Here is a 21,555-nt window from a genome sequence, read left to right as displayed (position 1 = left end):
GAGGGGGATGTAATCAGCAAACTCCAGACTGCAGTATAGTCCACAAGACAAGAGACCCAACACAGACCAGCCAAGTGTTAAACATCTTTATGAAAACAATCAGAAAGCTTGGAATACGTACATCACATGTGATGAAGTTATTTTTTTAAATTTTACGTATTTAAGTCATCTCTACCCCCAATGTGGGGCTTGAACTCACGACCCCGAGATCAAGAGCCACATGCTCTACGGACTGAGCCAGCCAGGTGCCCCCAAGAAATTATTCTTAAGAATAAGGACATCTGTGTGTGTATGTATGTTCTAGTGTGGTCCTTGTCTTTTGCAGATACTTAACTGGGATGCTTGTGGATGAAATAATACGATTTACTTTAAAATGATCCAGTGTTTGGGGGCAGGGATGATACAGGAGACAGGTCATGGGTTCGCAACTGTAAAGCTCAGTGATGGGCAAGTGGAGTTTACTGGACACTTCTCTGTACTTCCATGTATGCTAGGGCGTTCTCTGCACTCATGTATATTTGAAATTTTCCATAAAAAGTTTTTTTTTTTTTTTTGAAAAAAGGCAGACCAAAAACAGTACCCTAGCTTATACTGGGAAAAGGGCTGGAATGAGGAAGACTCTAAGAAACTCCACAAAAGATTAACAAGGACATGAAATTGAGTAATATGCATAGCTGTATGCAAGTAATGATCAAAAGAACAATTCCACCCACAGAAGACATGTAAAATGGCACCATCTTTCCCCAAAACAAGTCTAGATTCAGACACTTGACATCTAACTCATCTCCACAATCCACAAAGTTGCCATTTCATATCATTTCAAACCTCCATCAATCTAGTCAGCCACGAGTCCATTTTCCCAGGGATGAATAATAAAATGGGCATCCGCAGAGACACCACCGCATTTTTTTTTTAAGCCCCCTAATGCAAGGGAAATGAATTAACTTTCAGGGCTTGGTGATTTTTTCTCGATTCCTCGTGATAACCCTGCCTATTTTTCAAGCTCTCTTTATATGTGAATCAAATAATCATCTCTCACCCCCACGCTGGACGGTGGGAATATGTTCCAACAGGTCAAACTGTAGGCTCTTCACTGAATAAGTTCCTTCAGTGGACTCGTACATAAATAAAACTAATAGGTCTTCACCGATAGGGTTTTAGAAACCACTCTAAGCATTTCAGGGACACTGTCTGTCTGTGGGGGTTGTTTTTGTTTGTTTTAAATCAGCGTCTCAGAGTCAAGGCTGGTCTATCTGCCTTGTTCTTACTACGGTGGGGTGTGAAGGAGGAAGAAGGATGCCACACGCAGACCACATCAGAGATTGCCGGGGGCAGGGAGTGGGGAGCCCGTCACCTGGGAGGTAAAGTCATGCTGCTGCAGCTGCCGCCCCTCGCGCAGGTCCCAGGACCTGACCGTGTTGTCCAGGCCGCCCGTCCAGAGCTTGGTGCCGTCGTTAGAAATGTCAATACAGCTGGCCCCGTCTGTGTGGCCCTGGAATTGCCTGATAAAACAAACCAGATTGAATAATGATTTCCTGCCCAAGCTCAAGGTAAACACTGTTGTGTTGTTAGCTTTGGACTCAGTGTGCGTGTGTCATCTCTTCAGTGTCTGCTGATGTGCAAGATCACACTAACCTTCCCCCGAGGAGGGAATAGCACCTGCAGATTTTCCTTTTCTTTTTTCGTCGTCCAAGTGCTAAAGACGTGGAATGCCATTTTAGGTCATCACATGGGAGGAGTAAAATACACTGTTATAGCTCTTCTTACAAATCTGTCTGGAAGGGAAAATTCCTCCCAGGTCTGGAAAAGTGTTTGAGTGTTGAAGGCGGGGGGGGGGGGGGGGGGGGGGGGGGGGCGGGGGAGGACAAACACACAGAATCCCAGGTATATTCTGTAAAGAAAGATATAGGCCTGCATCACGACATTACGAGCTCAGGGTCCAGAAGCACTTACTTTTCCACGAGTGAATCCACACAGCAATGCCCTTCATGGCAACAAAGCATGAGCTCACATATTTACTCAACCTTGCTTTCTGTATTAGAAAGACCCCTGCATTAGGAAATCTGGACTCCCAGAGACAAAGGGTCATGCTGGCCTCCTGATTCAGGGGCCAGCATGAGACAAAGCTAATTGCTGAGGCTGACCCATGGGCACCTCAGCGGGGACCCTGCCTTGAAGCTGACCCTAAGGTTGTTCTCTTAAAGGGAACTCTTGTGCTTTAGTCAAAAAACACTACCAAAACCAACCAACCAATAGGGATTTGCAGAGTGCCGATGCTCTGCCAGACCAAAGGCGGGGGGTTTGCTGAGGGACAGGCCAAGGTGAGCCACTGCAGGGCTGGTGATTTGTGGATCTGGACCTGGTTTTGCATGCCAAGAGGGAGCCAGCAGGGACGTGACCAGAACAGGCCCAGTCACTATGGTGAACCAGGAGGGATTCATTAGAGTGGCTTGGGAATTTCAACACCCAACGTTTCTACGTCTGTCCTTCCTCTAGGTCCCCCTCACCTTATTGTTCCCGCAGAACTCCAAAATTTAAACTGAGCTTAGAATTTAAAGAGCGTGTAAGACCAGACAAAAGCACCCCTTGCCATGAATTCTGAGACAAGAACTATCACTTCAAAAACTGTTCCTCCAAAAGCTATTCTGAATGTCCATCTTGGTTCTCTCTCCTGCACGCACCCAACTGTCCCCACCCCATCCCAGGCACACGTACCCCAACCAGCCCCACTTCCCTCCAAGACTCCCCATAGGTCATGCGGGACTACTGAAGTCCCAGATTCATCTTTTGAAAGTTCTGCTATCCCTTCCCTCAGACTGCTCTGGAAACCCAATGACCTCTCTGCATTTCACCTCTGCCTTCTCTAGAACTCATGAAATACTCCTTGACTACAAATGCCTTTCTCTGTGGACTTCAGGCACCTGGTGGATGTTCCTCCATCCCTCTGTCCACAAATCTCAGCGCTACTCTTAGGCTCCCAGAAGGTAGGTTTAGACCACGCAGGGTCTCAGTAAATACTGAGATACTCAGCATACTCCATGCCACCCTCTCATACAGAGTAGCCGTTAGCCACATGTGGCCAACCCAAAGTGGGCAAGACATTCATAAAAGCACTACCCCATTATATCCAGCAGGTGTTTACTCCCGGGGGCCCGCACAGAGCAGGGGTTCGGAGCACAGACATGAGAACAGCATGCCTGCACCCCATCACATCTCCCCCACACCCGACTGTGTGAGCCAGGCAGGCAGACTTAACCTTTCTGTGCCTCAGGTTCCTCACCTATAAAACTGGGACAATAGCAGTGCAGACGTTATAAGGATTAAATGGATTAATATTTGAAAAGCCCTTAGCATTAAAATTTTAAAAGTGCTATTTATTCAGATTTCTTTAAAAAAAGAAAAAAAAGAATAGAAAAAAAACAGCAAACACTGGCCAGGCTGAAAGTCTGAAGGGGCTGTCAGCTCTGGCTACGTGTGTCCATTGTGATCATTCTGAGCTGCCCAGCACATGACAAGAGAAAAATAATGGTCACGGCATCAGTCACACACAGGGACAGAGCCCGCCTCAGTGACACTGACTGGATTCCTATGGAGGAGGTTTGGAGGGAGATGAAGCTGCTATAATGACTTCGAAAGTCCATCCATTCGCTCTGGCACATGGACCCAAAGCATCAAAGGAGCCCTACTAAATCATCCACCAGCCTAACACCACACCATAAATGAAGAGCGTTTCTGAGCAAAGAAAACAGGGAACGAAAAAGCAGAATACACACCAGGTTTCCCTGGGATGTTTGACTAGTGCTGCCCTTTGTAAAGACTTTTCTGTAACATCTCTGGTGTGGACTCTTGATTTCAGCAGAGGGAAGGCACTGGCCAGAGCCAAGGACAGACACAGAGGTGGCAGGACTGCGGCTGTCACTGCAGTTAAGAGGACAGATTGCAGGAAGCCGGGCTCATTCCTAGGGTGGAATGACCCGTGGACGGCACTGATTTAGTAATTGGGAAACATGCATACTTTAAAACCATTTTATGGGCAAAGTTCATGGAATCTCCTTTTAAAAAATATTTGTTTATTTATTTATTTGACAGAGAGAACACGTGCTCACAAGCAGGGGGAGTGGCAGGCAGAAGGAGAGGGAGAGGGAGAGGGAGAGGGAGAAGCAGGCTTCCCGCTGAACAGGGAGTCCAACTCAGGGCTCGATCCCAAGACCCTGGGATCCTAACCTGAGCCAAAGGCAGACGCTTAACTGACTAAGCCACCCGGGCGCCCCTGGAATCTCCTCTTCTAATGTCCTTTTGTTGATTTTCTTTTACCCTTTATCACTTGGCCCCTGTTTACAGAAACAAGGTTCTAGCCAAAGCCAAAAGCACCTAGTGTTAAGGACTGTCCGTACCTCTAGGTAATCCATGGTATGTATATGTTAGGAATATATTTTGAACAAGTCTGGCATCTGTAAGTGGCTGAAGAATGGGGATGTTGGGGAGGTAAATAGAAAGTGTGGGAGACACCCCACACTTTGTCTAAGCCTGGCACACAGGAGGCTCTTCACATGGGCTGAGAGCCTGGGTGCAGCCCAAGAAGCAGGAGGTCTTCAGGCCCAGGTACCCAAGGAGGGAACCCCCACCCTAGAAAACCACAGCTGCTCACCTCACCAGCGTCTGGTTGTGCAGGTCCCAGACGGCAATGTTACCATCACTGCAGCATGAGAAGCAGACCTTGGAGTCGGGGCTGATGGCCAGGGCATAGCACGCGGGGGCCGAGGACGTCAGCTCTGCCTTGATGCGCGGGGTCGGAGCCGCCAGGTCCCAGATGGACAGAGTACTGGCCTCCCCTCCCACGATGAGGGTGCAGCCATCAGGGAGCAATTTGCAGGAACGGATGTAGTTATCCCTGTTCTGTGAAATAAACATAATTCAATTGCTATGATGCATGACCAAGCAGTAACAATACCATGCTAACTGCTATCTTGGTTTTTGACTTGAAAAAGTGGTATTTCGTGGACACCAGCAAAGCAAGAGGTCTGTAGCAAAGATTGGGTTCCAATTGTAACTGTCCCCTTTGAAACAGTCAACAAAACAAACTCCGAGGCTCACTCGGGCATGTGCAAACACTTAGATGGAACTTTTCCATCTAAGACATCCAGTTTCCTGCTGAGTAGAAAGAACTGAAATGATCAGCGGATGTGAGGTAGGTGTGCACGTATTTCTCTGTGAAGAAACCACTTTTCAAAGCTAGTTTATAAATCTCTGACCTCATCACCCACCCTTATTTACTATTTGGAAAGTGCAGACCTGCTGCCTACGTTCTGGTTTTCATTACTCTTAAATCTCTATCTAAGGCTTGTGCTGAATCTTCATTAGCCACGTGGCTCCTTATTAGGACTTTAACAGAGCTGTTTTCTCAAGGGGTAACACGGTTGCTGCCATATTCAAGCCTCTCAGTCCAAAGAAATTGATAAAAGAGGGCATCTCTCTATCAAAACCAGCACATATTAAAAAAGGAAGGTGGGAGGGGAGCTTGGGTGGCTCAGTCAGTTAAGCATCCAACTCTTGATTTCGGCTGAGGTAATGATCACGGGTCATGGGCCCCGTGCTGGGTGTGGGGCCTGCTGAAATCTCTCTCCCTCTCCCTCTGCCCCTACCTCTGAAAAAGAAAAAGAAAAAAAAAAAAAAAAAAAAAAAAAGGAAGGTGGGACCTAAAATGACCCTTCCCTCCCTGACGGAAATAACTGCTATCCTTCAACCCAAATAGACAGAACTGAAGTTTTCGCTATGCTTTGACCATGGCCTATTATTCAAAGACGAGAAAAAACTTTAAGCACATAAATCTCAAAAAAGGTGATGAGTGTCACAAAATATGCCTACTATTATAGAATGTCAGCCTATGTTGAAGCACACTGAAATTTCATCAATGGAGATCTTTTAAAGTTATGTGATTAAAAAGTAAATCAGTAACTCCTCAAAAAAAAACAAAAAACAAAAGGCTTTCGTATCTCAAAAACACCACTGTTCTTTTTGAAACCTCTGGCTCCCGAATCCTCAGCAGTGGCTGGGCAGGCAGTGGGTAAACCGCACCACCGGCCGCGGCAAAGCCTAGGCGTGCCACATATCAGGGGCACTATGGCCCTGATTCTGCGTCAGGCCAGTGGTATGTGGGTTATAAATTCTGGGGTCACAGTTTATAGAGATCAGAACATGTCCCAACATGTGCTATGATCCTGAAAAATGCAAAACGGTATTCTCCTACTGTGGGAGCAGGCGGATTAGGGTACTCCAGGAAAGCATTCTCCCCATTCCCGTTTTGCAGGCGGCCGTCCCCCGTTTTTATGCAGTGTGGTCTATTAACCTTTCCTGAAGTTCAGGTAATAAAACCCAGCCAGCCCTCCCAGGTCTCCCTGAAAACACAGACCTTGTTCAGAATGCTTTTTTATGCCACGTTATCAAATGTTTACTATTCAGTATTTATCCGAAGGCTGCAGGGAAATTAAAAGTTGGGTGGATTGCAGAGCTCAGAGTCCAGGCCTCGCTGTGCTTTCATTCATTAAATGGGGAACCCCCTTTTGAATATACATTCAAACAAGGACAGCTTCTGTAAACTACCGTACAATGTTTTTTAAAAGAAATCCATCAACTCTGGGATTTAACCACCGAAAGAGCAACAAATGAAACGTTCACATTTCAGGGAGAGGGGTGGGGGAGCTAACTAGCTAACACAGGAAACAGAAAGGGCTTCCATTTCCTCATAATGGGAATAAAACCCAGGCCCAAACAGCCATTTCCTTATTGAGTCTCCAGGGACACATTACCCTCATGCACCAGTTCCTGTTCACTCACCAGACAGTCGAGCTGAGAGACGGGGCTCTTGTTGCCGGGGTGGCTGATGTCCCAGACCTTGACGCAGCCCTTCCCGCCCGTGTACACGTGTCTCGTGGGGTTGCTGATGGTCACGGCGCACACCACCTCCCCGTGGTTCAGGGTGTTGATCTGGCGCGCGTGCCGGGGGATTCCGGGTCCGATGAGGGCGTCGGGGGGGAAAGGGACAGGCTGCATCTGACCGTCTGCAGTAACGTGGAAGGAGTATGCACTTTTGGAGAGGGGGACGGTTGGAGAGAAAGACAGGAGAGGAGACAGAGAAAACATTTATCATAAAGCAGCTGATCATTAGCTCAGCAGTATCTATGAGGAAGACAAAGAAGGGAACGATTCTCCTTAGGATTTTCTTGAGATCAATAGAAGCTGAAGTATTTACCGAAGGAGCAAATTTAAAATACATAATAACGGAAGCCTAGGGTGTACCAAAAGACAGGTATATTGAACTATATTTTTTAAGTATTTAACGATTTTTCAATTGTGTCTAACCATTCCATAAAGCATTCCTTCCAATCCCATATAAAGTGCTAACTACGCTTCCAAATTAACATAAAATACCTCCTTCCATGTACCTTGTATAATTGTATGATTTCTTAGCATAATTTTAAATGATTATTTTTTATGCTTCAGATGAAGCCCTTAAGAACTCGTATTACATTTCACACAGTGAACAGTGTATTTCAACACTGACAAACAAAAACAGTTTCCTCAATGCACCAGTTTCAGGCTTGAATTTACTCTCTTTTGCATAATCAAGAGAAAATAATAAAAGATTCTCTTACATCAAATAGCTTGATGATAGATTTCAAGTTTTCTCCTCGACAATCTCCCCGTCTCCTTTGGCCATGAACCCCAGTTTTATCTAAGGCAGAAAAGCTACTCTTTGCTTCGCCACGTTCCCACCACTGAGATGTACGTGGCTCAACATACATGCGCTGCTGGGTGGCACTAAGCTCATAACCTGAAAGAAAGGGGCCCTGGGGGGGGATACAGAAGCTCTCTGTACCTTTGGCTCAATTTTGCTATGAACCTAGAACTGCTCTAAAAAGTAAAGTTTATTAATTAAAAGAAAAGGAATTTTAAAAGAGGAGGAGCATCGGGGTTCCTGCCTGCCCTCTTTTCTTACTCCTTCCTACTGCCTTAACTATGAACAAGGTGCCGTGGAGCTCCACCAGCCCTTGGGGGCCACAAGCTGACTCTGAAGATGGAAATCAATTGCTGAAGGAAGTGGAACACAAACGATGCAGAGCCCTGCTGACAGCCGGTATCTTTTTACGGGAGAGAGAAATAAACTTTTATGTTACTTCAAGCTATTGTTTTCCTCCTGTGTTCAATACGAACAAACCTAATCCTAGGACATTCTTGTTTCCACCCCAAAATCTTAAAGCATATTGTATGCTTTTAAGATCTAATGATTTAAAACCCAAGCACTAATATATCACAGGCATTATAAAACATGCACAAAAGAAAAGATACTTTTAGAGGGTGGAAGATGCAGAAATGCTAATATCCACCCCCAACATCCAAACGGATGGAATTATGCACTTTGAAGACCACTGCTTTCACTTTCTTCCTATCTGAAGCCAACACTAGGCATTCTAGAAGTTCAACATGAAGCCTTTTCTATAGGTCTGCATACATAAATGAAGTATGTAGAGTTTCCTCCTGTCCGTGACCCACTGGGATAAATCCGTCTGGGCCCTTTATGGAACTTGTCATTGGCACCTTGCCGTCCCTTTACAGATCTAAAGACCATGGGTATTAACACAGAACTCAAATTTTCATGTTAATGCTAACTCAAATTTTGTAAAATAACTTAGCATGCACAAAACTGAAAACTGAAACAGGGTTATCAGATTTCCAACCTGCTCGCACATAAAACCTACATACTTCCCTAAGCTTGAGAAGAAAATATATGCTGTTGTTTTCACTCTATGAAAGCAAAATACCAAATACATGAAGGCTTGAGAAAGAACTTCCCCTTCTCCCAACCAAACGACACGATCTTAGAAATATGCTATTTCCTGACAAACTGGTTCCAATAACTAATATTACATGGCTAGCTGGACCAAAACCTTAACATTCCTCTTAATTTGAATCATTGAGCACACATAATGGGAACTCTACAGAATGTACTAGAAAATTAATATACAAAACAACTATAGCTCAAAGCCCTTACATCAAAACAAGCCACTAAATCCCTTATTTTTTTATCCAACAGTATCCTTTGGTGTCTTTAGTTAACATATCAAGCCCACATGGTATTTTAATACATGCGCATTGAACCTATGCCATTTATTATGGGATATTCGGAGTTGGGATCAAATGGCATTGTACTGCCCTTGAAGATGGGACGAGAAGAGCTGGAGTTTAACTCTATTCATGTTCTAGAAGAATTCCTCAAGGTCCAGGAGCAATTATGTGACCCCCCTAAGCTGGGTCTGAAAATGACAAACAATGAACTAGGTAAAGCTGGAGAAATGACCAGAGTGTTTTCATGAAACAATCAAACGGAACGTATTTGGTTAGAACAGTGGTTGACATGGGGGGAGAACCTGCCTCTTAAAGCTTTCTTTAAGAGAATAACGACACACGTGAAAGTCCGTTTCTTTGTCTGCCATAAATCAAGGCGGGCACCTCCAGGGAGGCAAACTCTCCATCAGGTACCCTTTTAGCAATTCTGGATTTTTAGGAGAAGAAAATTTTACCTTGCTTCAATTGGAAACCCTCTTGTTACTGAGTTCAGTGTTACTGAGTTCAATGTTCCAGGTTAAAACAGACGCACAAAGTGTAGACAAGAGCTGCATGCTCCTTTTTGGAAGACACCCGCCTCCCTCCCAGGTGTCTTCTTCTTTAAACCACACAGGAGGTCTGTGATCATCATACTGAGGCAAATTTAAAATTGATTCACAGAGCAGTGAACTGCTGCCAGAAGCTGGGCACATTTCTGGGTCCCCGGGGAAATGCACAGGGATGTTAATACATCAGTCACAGGGGGCCTCGCAGGAAGCCGGTGCCGCCTGCGGTGCTGGAGAGCCTGATCAAATGAACAAACCAGAACGACAGAAAGGGCTGATGGGTCTCAAAGAGGGATCAACTGGAAGGAAAAATCAGGGGAGCAGACAAGAGTCTGGAATTACTCACCTACAGGAACACAAGACACAGCATATCGATGAGAAAAGGCCACGCTGCTGACGTATCATGACGACGTTAAATACATCCCAGAAGGAAACTTAGATTCTCTACTTATTGAAGAGCCAGGAAAAGTAAAATCAACCAGGAAGGGGAATTTATAAACACATAGTGAGGATTTATAAATATCTCCCAAGCCTGAATTCAGAAAGAGGTCAGCCACCAAAGAATGCATACGGAAGGACTGGATTTATAGAATTTCAAACACAGGCAGAATTCATCTGTGATGTTAACCCAGAGGGAGGGTTCCCCTCAGCTACTGGAGAGGACACAAGAAGGGCTTCTTCAGTACTTTTGGTGCAAAGTCACTTAGTTATACACACACCATTCATGCACTTTTCTGTATGTCTGTCTCAATTTTAAAAGTTTTTATTTGTTTGTTCAAGAAAAAGTCGAGAGGGCTCCTGACTGATGATCAAGTGGACCAGGTCCACAGCTAAGTCAAGAGCCCAGACTCGCGTGTTACATGTATGGGAGATGCCAGGCTCGCTGGCCTAACTGTGGCCATCCTTCCCGGCCTCACTACCTGTAGCCTGTAACGTGTCTGTTCCTGATCCACAAGACAGAAATACAACCAAGTATAAGGGATGCAGGGGTTGCTCTAAGGGTGAGAAGAGCTGCAAAACCATTAAACAATGAACACCGTGCTCCACACCGGCAGGGCCCTCAGAGAATGGGAGCATCGGTATCAAACACCCATGACTTTAAAAGAGGAGAGTGAGGGTATGCTCAATCAAGGGCTCTTTTATCAACCAGTGGGCCAGCGTGAGGACCAGAAATGCAGAAAGGGAGGAAGGTGCAGGGTGGGAGTCAGGAAAGCACATGGCAACGATGAGGCAAAGGAAATCCATAGATCCTGAAGAGCAAGAGTGGAGAGACAGCCCCTGGCAAAGAGGAGAAGACATGTAGCCAGGACTGTGGCACACTGTGAGGCAGAAAGAATGAGCTCCTGCTGCCCTCGTTAGTGGCCACACTGCTGGGGCCACCCACTGCACCCACGAAAGCCTCAGAGAACTGAGCCCCTGCCCCAACCCAGCTTTCTGCACAAGCACCTGCTGATCAGGATCTAATTCCGAAATCTGGTTGGAGAACTGAAAAGAATAAAACCCCCTGAACAGCAGAGATGTAAAAAACTGAATGAAGTCAAACTCCTTCGGAGCTGAGGCCGCTTCCTTTATTGGGCACACAGCAGAGGGGAAGGAACTCAAAGGAAGGAGTCCCCACCAGGAAGCCTCTCGGGGACAGCAGCAAGCTGGAAAACAAGACCGCGCTTTGGAGAAGTAGGTTGTTTTTTTTCCTAGCTCTGCTGCTAATAAAACTATGCTGTGTTCTGCGGCCAAAGGAAAACAGGTGTTTACATAGTCGTTGGTTTGCTGGAAATAGACAGGAACGGCAACAGCGGGATCCGGTAAACAGTGATGAAGAACCACGGCCCCCAGAGATCATCGTTGCGGCCAAGACCCCGCCGCCTGTGGACTTGGCATTCTCGACGGGGAAGCTCCGGCTGTCGGAACAAGTATCAAAAATCCACTCATGTCAGAAACCCTCACGCGCTCTTTGGGGCTCGCCAAGTCCTTCATGATGTATTATGGCTGGGCCTCAGTTCATGTGACCGTCCTGTATCTGAAACTCCCTGCCACGTGGGACAATGGGCCAGTCCCCTAAAATACCGCACACTGTCACATCTCCAAGTTGTGCACAAACTGTTCCCTCTGGCCTAGAATAGCGCCGCCTCCCTCCTAAGTGCTCGTCACTTGCTCTCCTCCTCAGTCGGCCACAACCTTCCCAGGCAGGATTCTTTTCCAGGGTCCTGTCTCTTCCTATAAATCTCGGCTATGGCACGTATCACACTGTGGACTGCCACACGTGTTTACACTTCTCGTTCGTTGTTTTTCCCACTGCAGAGTTCTTCAGAGACAGGTGGCCTGACTTCGCCAGCCAACATACGGCTGGATCTCAACACCCCAAGTCATTCATCGCTACCCTACTCGCTTAGAAGTTGAGGCACGGAAGGTCGCTCTGGCAAGGAGAGTAAGCTACAAGAGAGTGAGGGTCCTCTAGCCACCTGGGTTATGCCAGCCAACTTTCCCCCAGAAATTTCCAGTCGTCCTACCAAATGTCACAAAAAGACAGTATCAACATTCCCAAGGGGGGAATGCGGTCCCTAGGGAGATGATTTGGACTGAAACAAAAGGCAATGAAAGCAACCACAGTGATGGAGTGAAATCCATGGCCCTTCCCCAAGTCAGCAGAGCCCAGTGGAAGCGGGACCCTTCCAGAACCTGCCACAGGTCACAGGCAAAAATCGCGATCCCGCACCTGGCAGCTGAAAAGCATACCGTAGAGTAAAAAAAAAAAAAAAAAGAGACACAGATTAGAGGTTCAGCTAGTCACTAATAAGATGTGGGGGCCATAGGTAACTTACCTATACCTTGTGCCTCAAGTCCCTATATTTATAACACGCCCTGAGAAAACTTACCCACTAAACACGACTGAGGAGGTGCGGTGTAAATGAGGTTGCGTGGGAAGGTACTTCCAGAAAAGCATGACACACAACATAGATTCAACCTCTGGTTCTCGCATCAGGAGGTAGCTCACTATCCCTCATTATGTGGAGACGAGAAGCAATAGTACAGGACAGGGTCACTGGGCCACTGGGCTAGTAAGTGGAGGGGCCAGGATTCAAGTTCAGGACATCCAGGGCAGGCCCGCCACAAAAGGAGAGCTGTTAATCTTCACCCTAGCTTCACACTGGCACTAACTTGGACATTATCGCCTCGAGAGGGAAAATGCGTGCCCATCAGATGGAGACAGGTAGCCTACACGAGAGAAATCTTCTTGTCAATGTCATCGGGGCACTTCATTATAGAGTCCTGGCCCCAGAGGCTTGGAGGGCTTGGGGCACCTGGGTCATCCAAAGGTATATGAGAATGATGTAATTTACGACTGTGGAGGATACCCTTGGCCTCAAGAGCTAGGATAATGAAGGTGATGGCGGGGGGACCAGGGTGTGAGGTCATAAGGAAATCAGAGCCATATTATTCTAAGATTTCAGGAAAAGAAAATAGGTCCTTGGGAATACGATTCATCTATTTATGGTAAAATCTCCTTCACTGCTGATATAACAAGCTTTACCTTTAACATTTCGTAAGGTCTGCATATCTAACCCATAACATCTATAAAACACAGGATTTTTCCAGTTTGGCGTCCCAGGATCCTTCCAAACAGCAAATATGCAGATGAGGGCACAATTCCTATCCTATTTGGAAGAGAGCATATCTACAGGAATAGAGGGCTTTAGTAACAATTAAATTACAAGGTGAGAATTTAAAGCATTAAGATGGGAGACTCTGTATTTGTTTCCTTATTTATGACCTTAACATAGGACTATTCCCATTTTTTTGAAAAGGCAAATGCAAAACCTCTTAAAATGGACATGAAAAAGATGAGAAAAGAAATGGGAGATGGTCTAGTTGATAATCTAGGAGGTTCTCCAGCAAAGTTAACATTTATGACTTTGAATTCTAGGCCCTACTTCCTCTACCAACTAAATGTTTGAAAACCTGTGGGGAACCTGGGTGGCTCAGTCGGTCAAGTGTCCACCTTTGGCTCAGGTCATGATCTGGGGTTCTGGGATAAAGTCCTGCATCAGGCTCTCTGCTCACCAGGAAATCTGCCTCTCCCTCTCCCCTGGCTTGTGCTGTCTCTCTCATAAATAAATAAAATTAAAAAAAAAAATAAATGTTTGAAAACATGTAAATGTGCTGGGTAAAAACAAGGCTCCCATGCAGGACAAAGACGCGAACCAAGAGATTCCTGGATGAAAAGGAAGACAAAGAAAAGTTTAAAATACAGCCCTTTCAAAGCTCAATTCGAAAATTCTAGCAAAGGAACCAACCACTACAGGCAACCAAGAATCATGTGAGCAAGAAAGAAACAAAGCACACTTACATCTGATAAACTGAAAGGCATCTCTGAGAAGGGGAAGAGGGAGAGAGAGATGTGCAGGGAGGTCAGCTCTCTAGTAGCTACACGTAATTCACATCAAAATAAAGGGCCTTCCAGGCGCCTGGGTGGTTCAGTTGGTTAAGCGACTGCCTTTGGCTCAGGTCATGATCCCAGAGTCCCGGGATCTAGTCCCGCATTGGGCTCCTTGCTCAGCGGGGAGTCTGCTTCTCCCTCTGACCCTACCCCCTCTTGTGCTCTCTCTCTCTCTCTCTCAAATAAATAAAATAAAATCTTCAGAAAAAATAAATAAAGGGCCTTCCATTTCAATATAATCTCAAGTAATTAGCTACACATTCCCAGAAGACCAAAGAATAGAAAAACAGAAATTAAACCCAAACCCAAATGTGATAACGAGGCATAAAACAAGCATGTTACTTTTGGCGTTTAATAGACCAAAAAACACCCAAATACCATAACCAGTGAAAAGAGGGCCGAATTAATTTCCAAATCCACTAAATAAGCCAGCTGTGGATTCTAGACATGGTCCACAGAGGAACCAGAGCAAGATCAGGACTGGAAAATGGGGTAGGGGATCGGGGCAAGGGCTGGCCATGGAAATGTCTCCTCGGCTGGAAGCCGGGGTAGCCTCTCCCCACTGCTGCAAAACATGTTTTCCTAAGAAGCAATTTTACCCCATATGTAGTTAAGATTTTCTTTTCTCTTTAGGTTCCAACTCCAAAAAGGTACTTTAAAGATTTATTTAAACACTAAACGAGTGGGTGTAAGATTTTTCAATTACATGTCTAGCATTAAAACACAGGGTGAAGGAACCTGGAATGAAGCTGGATCTTAAGCCAAGCTATTATTAGTCTGAGTTACTACTGACCTCTAGGTGCTACTACACGAGGCAGGTAGGGCACAGCCTCCATGCATGGATGGAGAGGAAAGCGGTCCTTTGGAGCCAAAACGCCGTTTTGGGGGAAGGGTGGTGTGAGGCACAGCAAAGAGATGTTGACCTAACTAAACCAGAATTTCTCTTACCAGGGATCTCCACAAGACTCAGGGGAACACATTTCCTAAAACTAAAAGTGAGTTCAAGTGAAGCTGACCAAACAATACCAATTAAATCTTGCCTCGAGGGTTTCAAAACAGTCGGGGTTACCTCTTACAAATCAGCAGTGCTGAACTCTAAAACCACAGATGCAAAATGTGAATCTCTTTTACAAAGGATGAGTCACAGTCTTACACAATCCCAGACTCATTTCCCACCTACTCAATGCACCAAATATTTGTTTACTGGGTATTTGTGCTCAAGGGGACAGAGGGACTTCAAAGCTTCAGTTCTCATAGGGAAGAAGCAGGTAGAGATCTGACATGGGCACATGACGGTCACTCAAAGCCAAGGCGTGCAAGGGGTCACAAGATGTTACAAGGTGCTCCTGGAGAGGGATCACATTTCATAAGGCATCAGTGAAAGCTTCGTGTTAATAAGGTGGCAACAGAAATGGTCTCTGAAGGACAAAAAGTCTTCGCACAGAAAGAAGGGACACTGCTCCAGCTAGGAGGAGGAAAGGCTCTCAGAGAATGGAAGGTTCTCTCTTTCGGCCCATGCACAAGATGCAAAGAACACATGACATGAGGCCAGAAAAGCAGGTGGGGGTAAAAGTACTAGAGGGGCCTTGAATGCCCCATCACCAGTTTATGTGCAACTGCTGAAGATCTCTGAGCAAGAAAGGAACCTAATCAGGTAAGCACTTTATAAAGGGGAAAACTTATCTAGGATCTTACTGACAAAAGTCATTAGGAATTAAGTGAGGATTTCAACAATGAAGAAAACTGGTGAAATGTCACTTAAACAAGGAAGAATCACAGGCTAAAGTTTGTGCCCAGATGTCAGAGAGAATGAGGATGACGCCTTTAACAAAGATAGAGAAGTCAGGAGAGACAGGTGTGGGGGTGAAGGAGACAAGGAAAATGACCAGGTTGGTTGGGAAACCCTACTGAGTTCCTACATCATTTTAACACCACCACCCAAGTACAAAATAGTGGCAACAGGAGTCACCTTGCTCTATTCTATTTTGATAAAAACAAAACAACACAAAAACCAACAATGTAAGGCCACAGGGCCTTTGCATATGCTCCTTCCTTCTCCCCTATGGGATTAAAACAGCTCAGAAACACTTCTTCCTTGAAGCCTGCCACGTGCTTTTACAGAACAGCGTTTCTCTTGGTCATAGCTCTTCTCTCAATTACAATTATGCATTCAATTTTGTGATTAGTTGATTAATGTGGTCTCTCCATCACTAGGCTGTGAGCTTCCAATAGGGTCCTTTAGGCCTGTGCAGCAGGTTTCAATTAAATCGGTGGGAGAGGACAAGAGGGAGGTGACTGTTAGATTTTAGTGAGCAGATGGTGCAGGAACCTGAAATCACATCCCACAAGATAGGGCTGAAGCAACGGACATATTCAGCCAGAAGAGAAGCCTCGTGGCAAGATGGTGGTCTCAAAATATCTGAAGAGCTGCCATGAGGATGATGTATGAGTGGTGTGCTGTGTGGTCTCAAGGGGTAGGAAAGAACCAGGATCGATGGATAAAGGTTCCAGGGAGACAGATCTCAGCTCGAGGGCTGGAACAGTTTTCACACAGCCAGGGAAAGTGGCTTGCTCCAGGAACCACCAGCAAGGCCCGGTTACCAGCCACACGTGGGCAGAAGCACACAGCCACTTGGTGAGGCGATCATGGGACACTTGAACCACAGATGAGCATTCACACTAGAGGCACTGTCAAGGTCCCTCCAGCCCCACTGGAACTCTCCTGGCTCTGCCACTCAGAAGCAACTCATCCATTGGCACAGGAATCCCTCAAGCTCCCATGTGCTGGGATCATGTGGCAGGCTGTCCCCTCTACCTGCAATGGTCCAAATTTTCTGCCCTCTTTGCTCTGTGGGTTTGTTCCTCCTGCGCATGCTTAGCTTTCAGTGTATCCTCCTCACCCCGAGGAAGCCCTTCCCATCCTAACCATCAAGACTCTACATGTTTGCCTAGCCCCCACTGCTCTGCCTTCAGGGTGCCTCACAAACGTACTGCAGCATTTGTCCCTCTCATGTTTCCACATCGGGAGGCCCCCCAAAGGTGGGGAAGATGAACATTCTCTTTCCCGGAGCCTGCCCAGCACCTGGCACAAAGCCTGACACACAGTTCTCGCACAAATGTCCGAGAGTAACCATCCATCGCCCTACCCAAATATTATTTCGATTGGTATTTGTCAGAGGATGATACAAACCTTTACACCTCGCTCACCCTTACCCTGGCCATGTTGGTTTGTCACCATTTCTCTTAAGTGCCTCAGACCAAATCTGTTCGAAGTGTGGTCTGCAAACATTTGCTACCGTCCACACGGAAATCAGCTCACTCAGGGACAGGAAGTGTTGAAAACAGTTATACAGCAACTCAACAGGGTCAACTGATGACAGCTGACTCTTGTAATAAAAAACTGGGACCGGAGCGCCTGGGTGGCTCAGTCGGGTAAACGTCTGCCTTCGGCTCGGGTCCTGATCCCAGGCTCCTGGGATGCAGCCCCTAGTCAGGTTCCCTGCTCAGTGGGGAGCCTGCTATTCCCTCTGCCCCTCCTCCTGCTCTCTCTCTCAAATAAATAAAATCTTAAAAAACAAACAAACAAAAAACAACTGGGACTTATACTGTGTATCTTTCTTCCCCTATTCATCTGTATTTGTCTGTTACAAGAGTACCAATCTGGGTCATGTTGGGAAAAAAACTGGTCGTCATAGAAGCTTTGAGAAGCACTGCTTCAGGGACTATTACTTTACTCAACAATGAGGACAGGAAGCCCTCTCATACTAATTAATGGATTAAAACAAAGGAATAGAATGTATAGCCCAGATCCCAGAGACAATGGTGAACTCCATTTTTCCCCTCCGATATTAACTCAATCTTCCTCACATAACATGGCTCCCCTCAAACTTAAAAGAGAATCCTAAAGAATGTATTTTCACTGTTTTGGAGGGCAGTGACCACTCCGATCCAGAGACTCACCCTCATACGTGACTCTCACAACTTTGCTGCCTTGCCCACTGTCATTGTCCCTGAGCATGTTGTGCCCTAGCTTAACAGAGATGTGAACACAAAGAAATCCAAGGTGCTCACAGCCAAAGGATGAGTATTTTGGCTCTACTAAGCATGGCAACAGTATTATCATTCAGAGAAGGCTTCAACTTTGTGTCTAATTGCATTATTCACACACACACACAAACTGTAAAGAGCTAGGTCTGATTAATGGTCCTCTGCACCTTCAAGACCATCACGATAGATCATAGCTCGTCCCACCCCACCCCACCTGCCTCACCCGTCCCATTTAGGGTGCGGTCTTGGCAGCCAGACATACCCCCACACCTCTGACTCTTGAAACTGGCTTTCCCTAATGGTCAGTTAAACTTGGCATTATTTGCTTATTATTTCCCTGAAGATTCATCAGTTACTATTAATTATTGACTCTCATCCCATGACTCATTTGCCCTCTATCCACTCACCAGTCTGTAGAACACACAACAGCTACGTTGCCAGAGACCACGGATAAGAAATACCCACTGAGGGTGGAGCAAGATGGCGGAGGAGTAGGAGACCTGGATTTCGTATAGTCTCAGGAATTCAGCTGGATAGGGATCAAACCATTCTGAACACCTACGAGCTCAACAGGAGATCGAAAAGAAGAATAGTAACAACTCTCTGAACAGAGAAGCGACCACTTACTGGAAGGTAGGACGTGCGGAGAAGTAAATCCGAGGCAATATTCGGGAGGCTAGACGGCGGGGGAGGGGGCCTCCGTGGGCCGCTTCTGGCAAGTGCTAGAGCCGCTGAGCACAAAATCGGAACTTTTAGAAGTCGGCTCCGCTGAGGGATGTCGCTCCAGTGGCTAAGCGGGGGGTGGAACCCTCGCGGGACAGTGTGGTCTCAGGACACTCGGGGTCACAGAAAGACCGGGAGAGCCTGAGTGCGGCAGAGCTTCCAGGGATCCGAGCAGGGAAGCCGGCTGCAGAGACGGAGCCGAGGCACGGGCTCTCAGCTCGGGGTTGCCATAAACCGTGATCCGTGGCACAGTTGGGCCACTGCTCCTCCAGCAGGGACCCAACAAGCGGCAGATCCGGGGAGACTCCCCTTCCTCCCCCAGGAGGAGCGGCAGGAAAGCGCACCGCAGGGATCTGCTGGGTTTCGAGACTCCACACAGGGTCGGGTGCCAGAGATAGAAATGCTCGGTCACAGGCCGGGTGAGCACGGAGTGCGGCCAGAGACCGGGGACATGGGAGTGACTGACTGCTTTTCTCTGGGGGCGCACTGAGGAGCGGGGCCCCAAGTTCTCAGCTCCTCCAGGCGGAGATTGGGAGGCCACCATTTTCACTCTCGTCCTCCAAAGCTGTACCGAGAGCTTGCAGGGAACAAAAGCTGCCGAGAGCAAATCCGAGCAGATTACTTAGCCCGGCCCCTGGCAAGGGCGGGGCAATTCCCCCCCCCCCCCCACCACCACCACGGGAACCACAGCAACAGGCCCCTCACCCAGAAGATCAGCACGAACAGCCCGCCAAGACCAAGTTTACCGATCAATGAGAACGGGAGAACTCCAGCGCTAGGGGAATACTGCACGTAGAATTCATGGCTTTTTTACAATGAATCATTAGTTTTTAAAAGTTAATTTTTTTCACTGTTTTTTTTTTTTAATTTTTCTTTTTCCCTTTTTCAACCAACATCTTATCAATCCCTTTTTGAAAAAAAAATTTTTATTTTTCATTTTTAGAGTCATATTCTATCCCTTCATAGTAGATACCCTTATTTTTGGCATATACATATAAGTTGTTCTCTCTTTAAAATTTTGAGATACAGTTTCTTCTAACAGATCAAAATATACCCTAAATCACTAGTGTATGGCTTTGTTCTAGTCTCCTGCCTGATCACATTCTCAGCCTTTCTCTTTCCTTTGTAAAAAATCTTTCTTTTTTCAAACAACTTATTAATTCCTTTTATAAAATCTTTTATAATTTTCATCTTTACACTCATCTGCCATCCCTTCATTGTATCAACCCTTATTTTGTACATATGTAAGTCTTTCTTTCTTTAAAATTTTAGGAGGCACTTTCTTCTAACAGACCAAAATACACCCAAAATCTAGTGTGTGGCACTGATCTATGCAACAGCCTGATCATATTTGATCATATTCTGTTTTTGTTTGTTTTTATCCTTTTTTTTTTTCTCTTTTTTCTTTCTTTCCCTTTCTTTTCCCCTGGTTTCAGGTCTTTTCTGATTTGTTTAGAGTATATTTGCTGGGGACATTGTTAACCTGTTAGCATTTTGTTCTCTCATTCATCTGTTCTCCTCTGGACAAAATGACAAGATGGAAAAAATCACCTCAGCAAAAAGAAAAAGAGGTAGTACCGTCTGCCAGGGACCTACTCAATACGGACATTGGTACGATGTCGGACCTAGAGTTCAGAATCATGATTTTAAAGATACTAGCTGGGCTTGAAGAAATCATGGAAGTTAATAGAGAAACCCTTCCTGGAGAAATAAAAGAACTAAAATCTACTAACCAAATCGAAATCAAAAAGACTATTAATGAAGTGCAATCAAAAATGGGGGCACAAACTGCTAGGATAAATGAGGCAGAAGAGAGAATCAGCGATATAGAAGACCAAATGATGGAAAACAAAGAAGCTGGGAAAAGGAGAGAAAAACAACTACTGGATCACGAGGGCAGAATTCGAGAGATAAGCGATATGATAAGACAAAACAACATTAGAATAATTGGGATCCCAGAAGAAGAAGAAAGAGAGAGAGGGGCAGAAGGTATATTGGAGCAAATTATAGCAGAGAACTTCCCTGATGTGGGGAAGGAAACAGGCATCAAAATCCAGGAGGCACAGAGAACCCCTCTCAAAATCAATAAAAATAGGTCAACACCCCGACATCTAATAGTAAAACTTACGAGTCTCAGAGACAAAGAGAAAATCTTGAAAGCAGCTTGGGAGAAGAGATATGTAACCTACAATGGTAGAAACGTTAGACTGGCAACAGACCTATCCACAGAGACCTGGCAGGCCAGAAAGGACTGGCATGATATCTTCAGAGCACTAAACGAGAAAAATATGCAGCCAAGAATACTATATCCAGCTAGGCTGTCATTGGAAATAGAAAGAGAGATAAAAAGCTTCCAGGACAAACAAAAACTAAAGGAATTTGCAAAGACGAAACCGGCCCTACAAGAAATATTGAAAGGGGTCCTCTAAGCAAAGAGAGAGCCTAAAAGCACCACAGATCAGAAAGGAAGACAGACAATATAGAGTAACAGTCACCTTATAGGCAATACAATGGCACTAAATTCCTATCTTTCAATACTTACCCTGAATGTAAATGGGCTCAATGCCCCAATCAAAAGACACAGGCTATCAGATTGGATTAAGAAACAAGACCCATCCATATGCTGTATGCAAGAGACTCATTTTAGACCAAAGACACGCCCAGATTGAAAGTGAGGGGGTG

The 21,555-nt window shown here is 45.8% G+C and overlaps 1 protein-coding gene across 6 annotated transcripts in view; it reads right to left on the bottom strand.

Moving 5' to 3' along the window:
• The window catches only part of TLE1 (TLE family member 1, transcriptional corepressor), a 93,673-nt gene that overhangs the window by 1,949 nt on the left and 70,169 nt on the right, over nt 1–21,555 (bottom strand). For all 6 annotated transcript variants that reach the window (XM_027615297.1, XM_027615298.1, XM_027615299.1 and 3 more), the window contains 3 exons: nt 6,835–7,084; nt 4,649–4,896; nt 1,355–1,502 (listed from right to left, as the gene is read on the bottom strand). In XM_027615297.1, the coding sequence (XP_027471098.1) occupies nt 1,355–1,502; nt 4,649–4,896; nt 6,835–7,084 (646 nt within the window). The remainder of the gene's footprint in view (nt 1–1,354; nt 1,503–4,648; nt 4,897–6,834; nt 7,085–21,555) is intronic.

Source organism: Zalophus californianus, chromosome 13 (genome assembly GCF_009762305.2).
Source record: "Zalophus californianus isolate mZalCal1 chromosome 13, mZalCal1.pri.v2, whole genome shotgun sequence".
Lineage (NCBI taxonomy): Eukaryota > Metazoa > Chordata > Mammalia > Carnivora > Otariidae > Zalophus > Zalophus californianus.
Note: the sequence above shows the minus strand (reverse complement) of the source record. Positions and strands in the feature narration are given on the sequence as shown.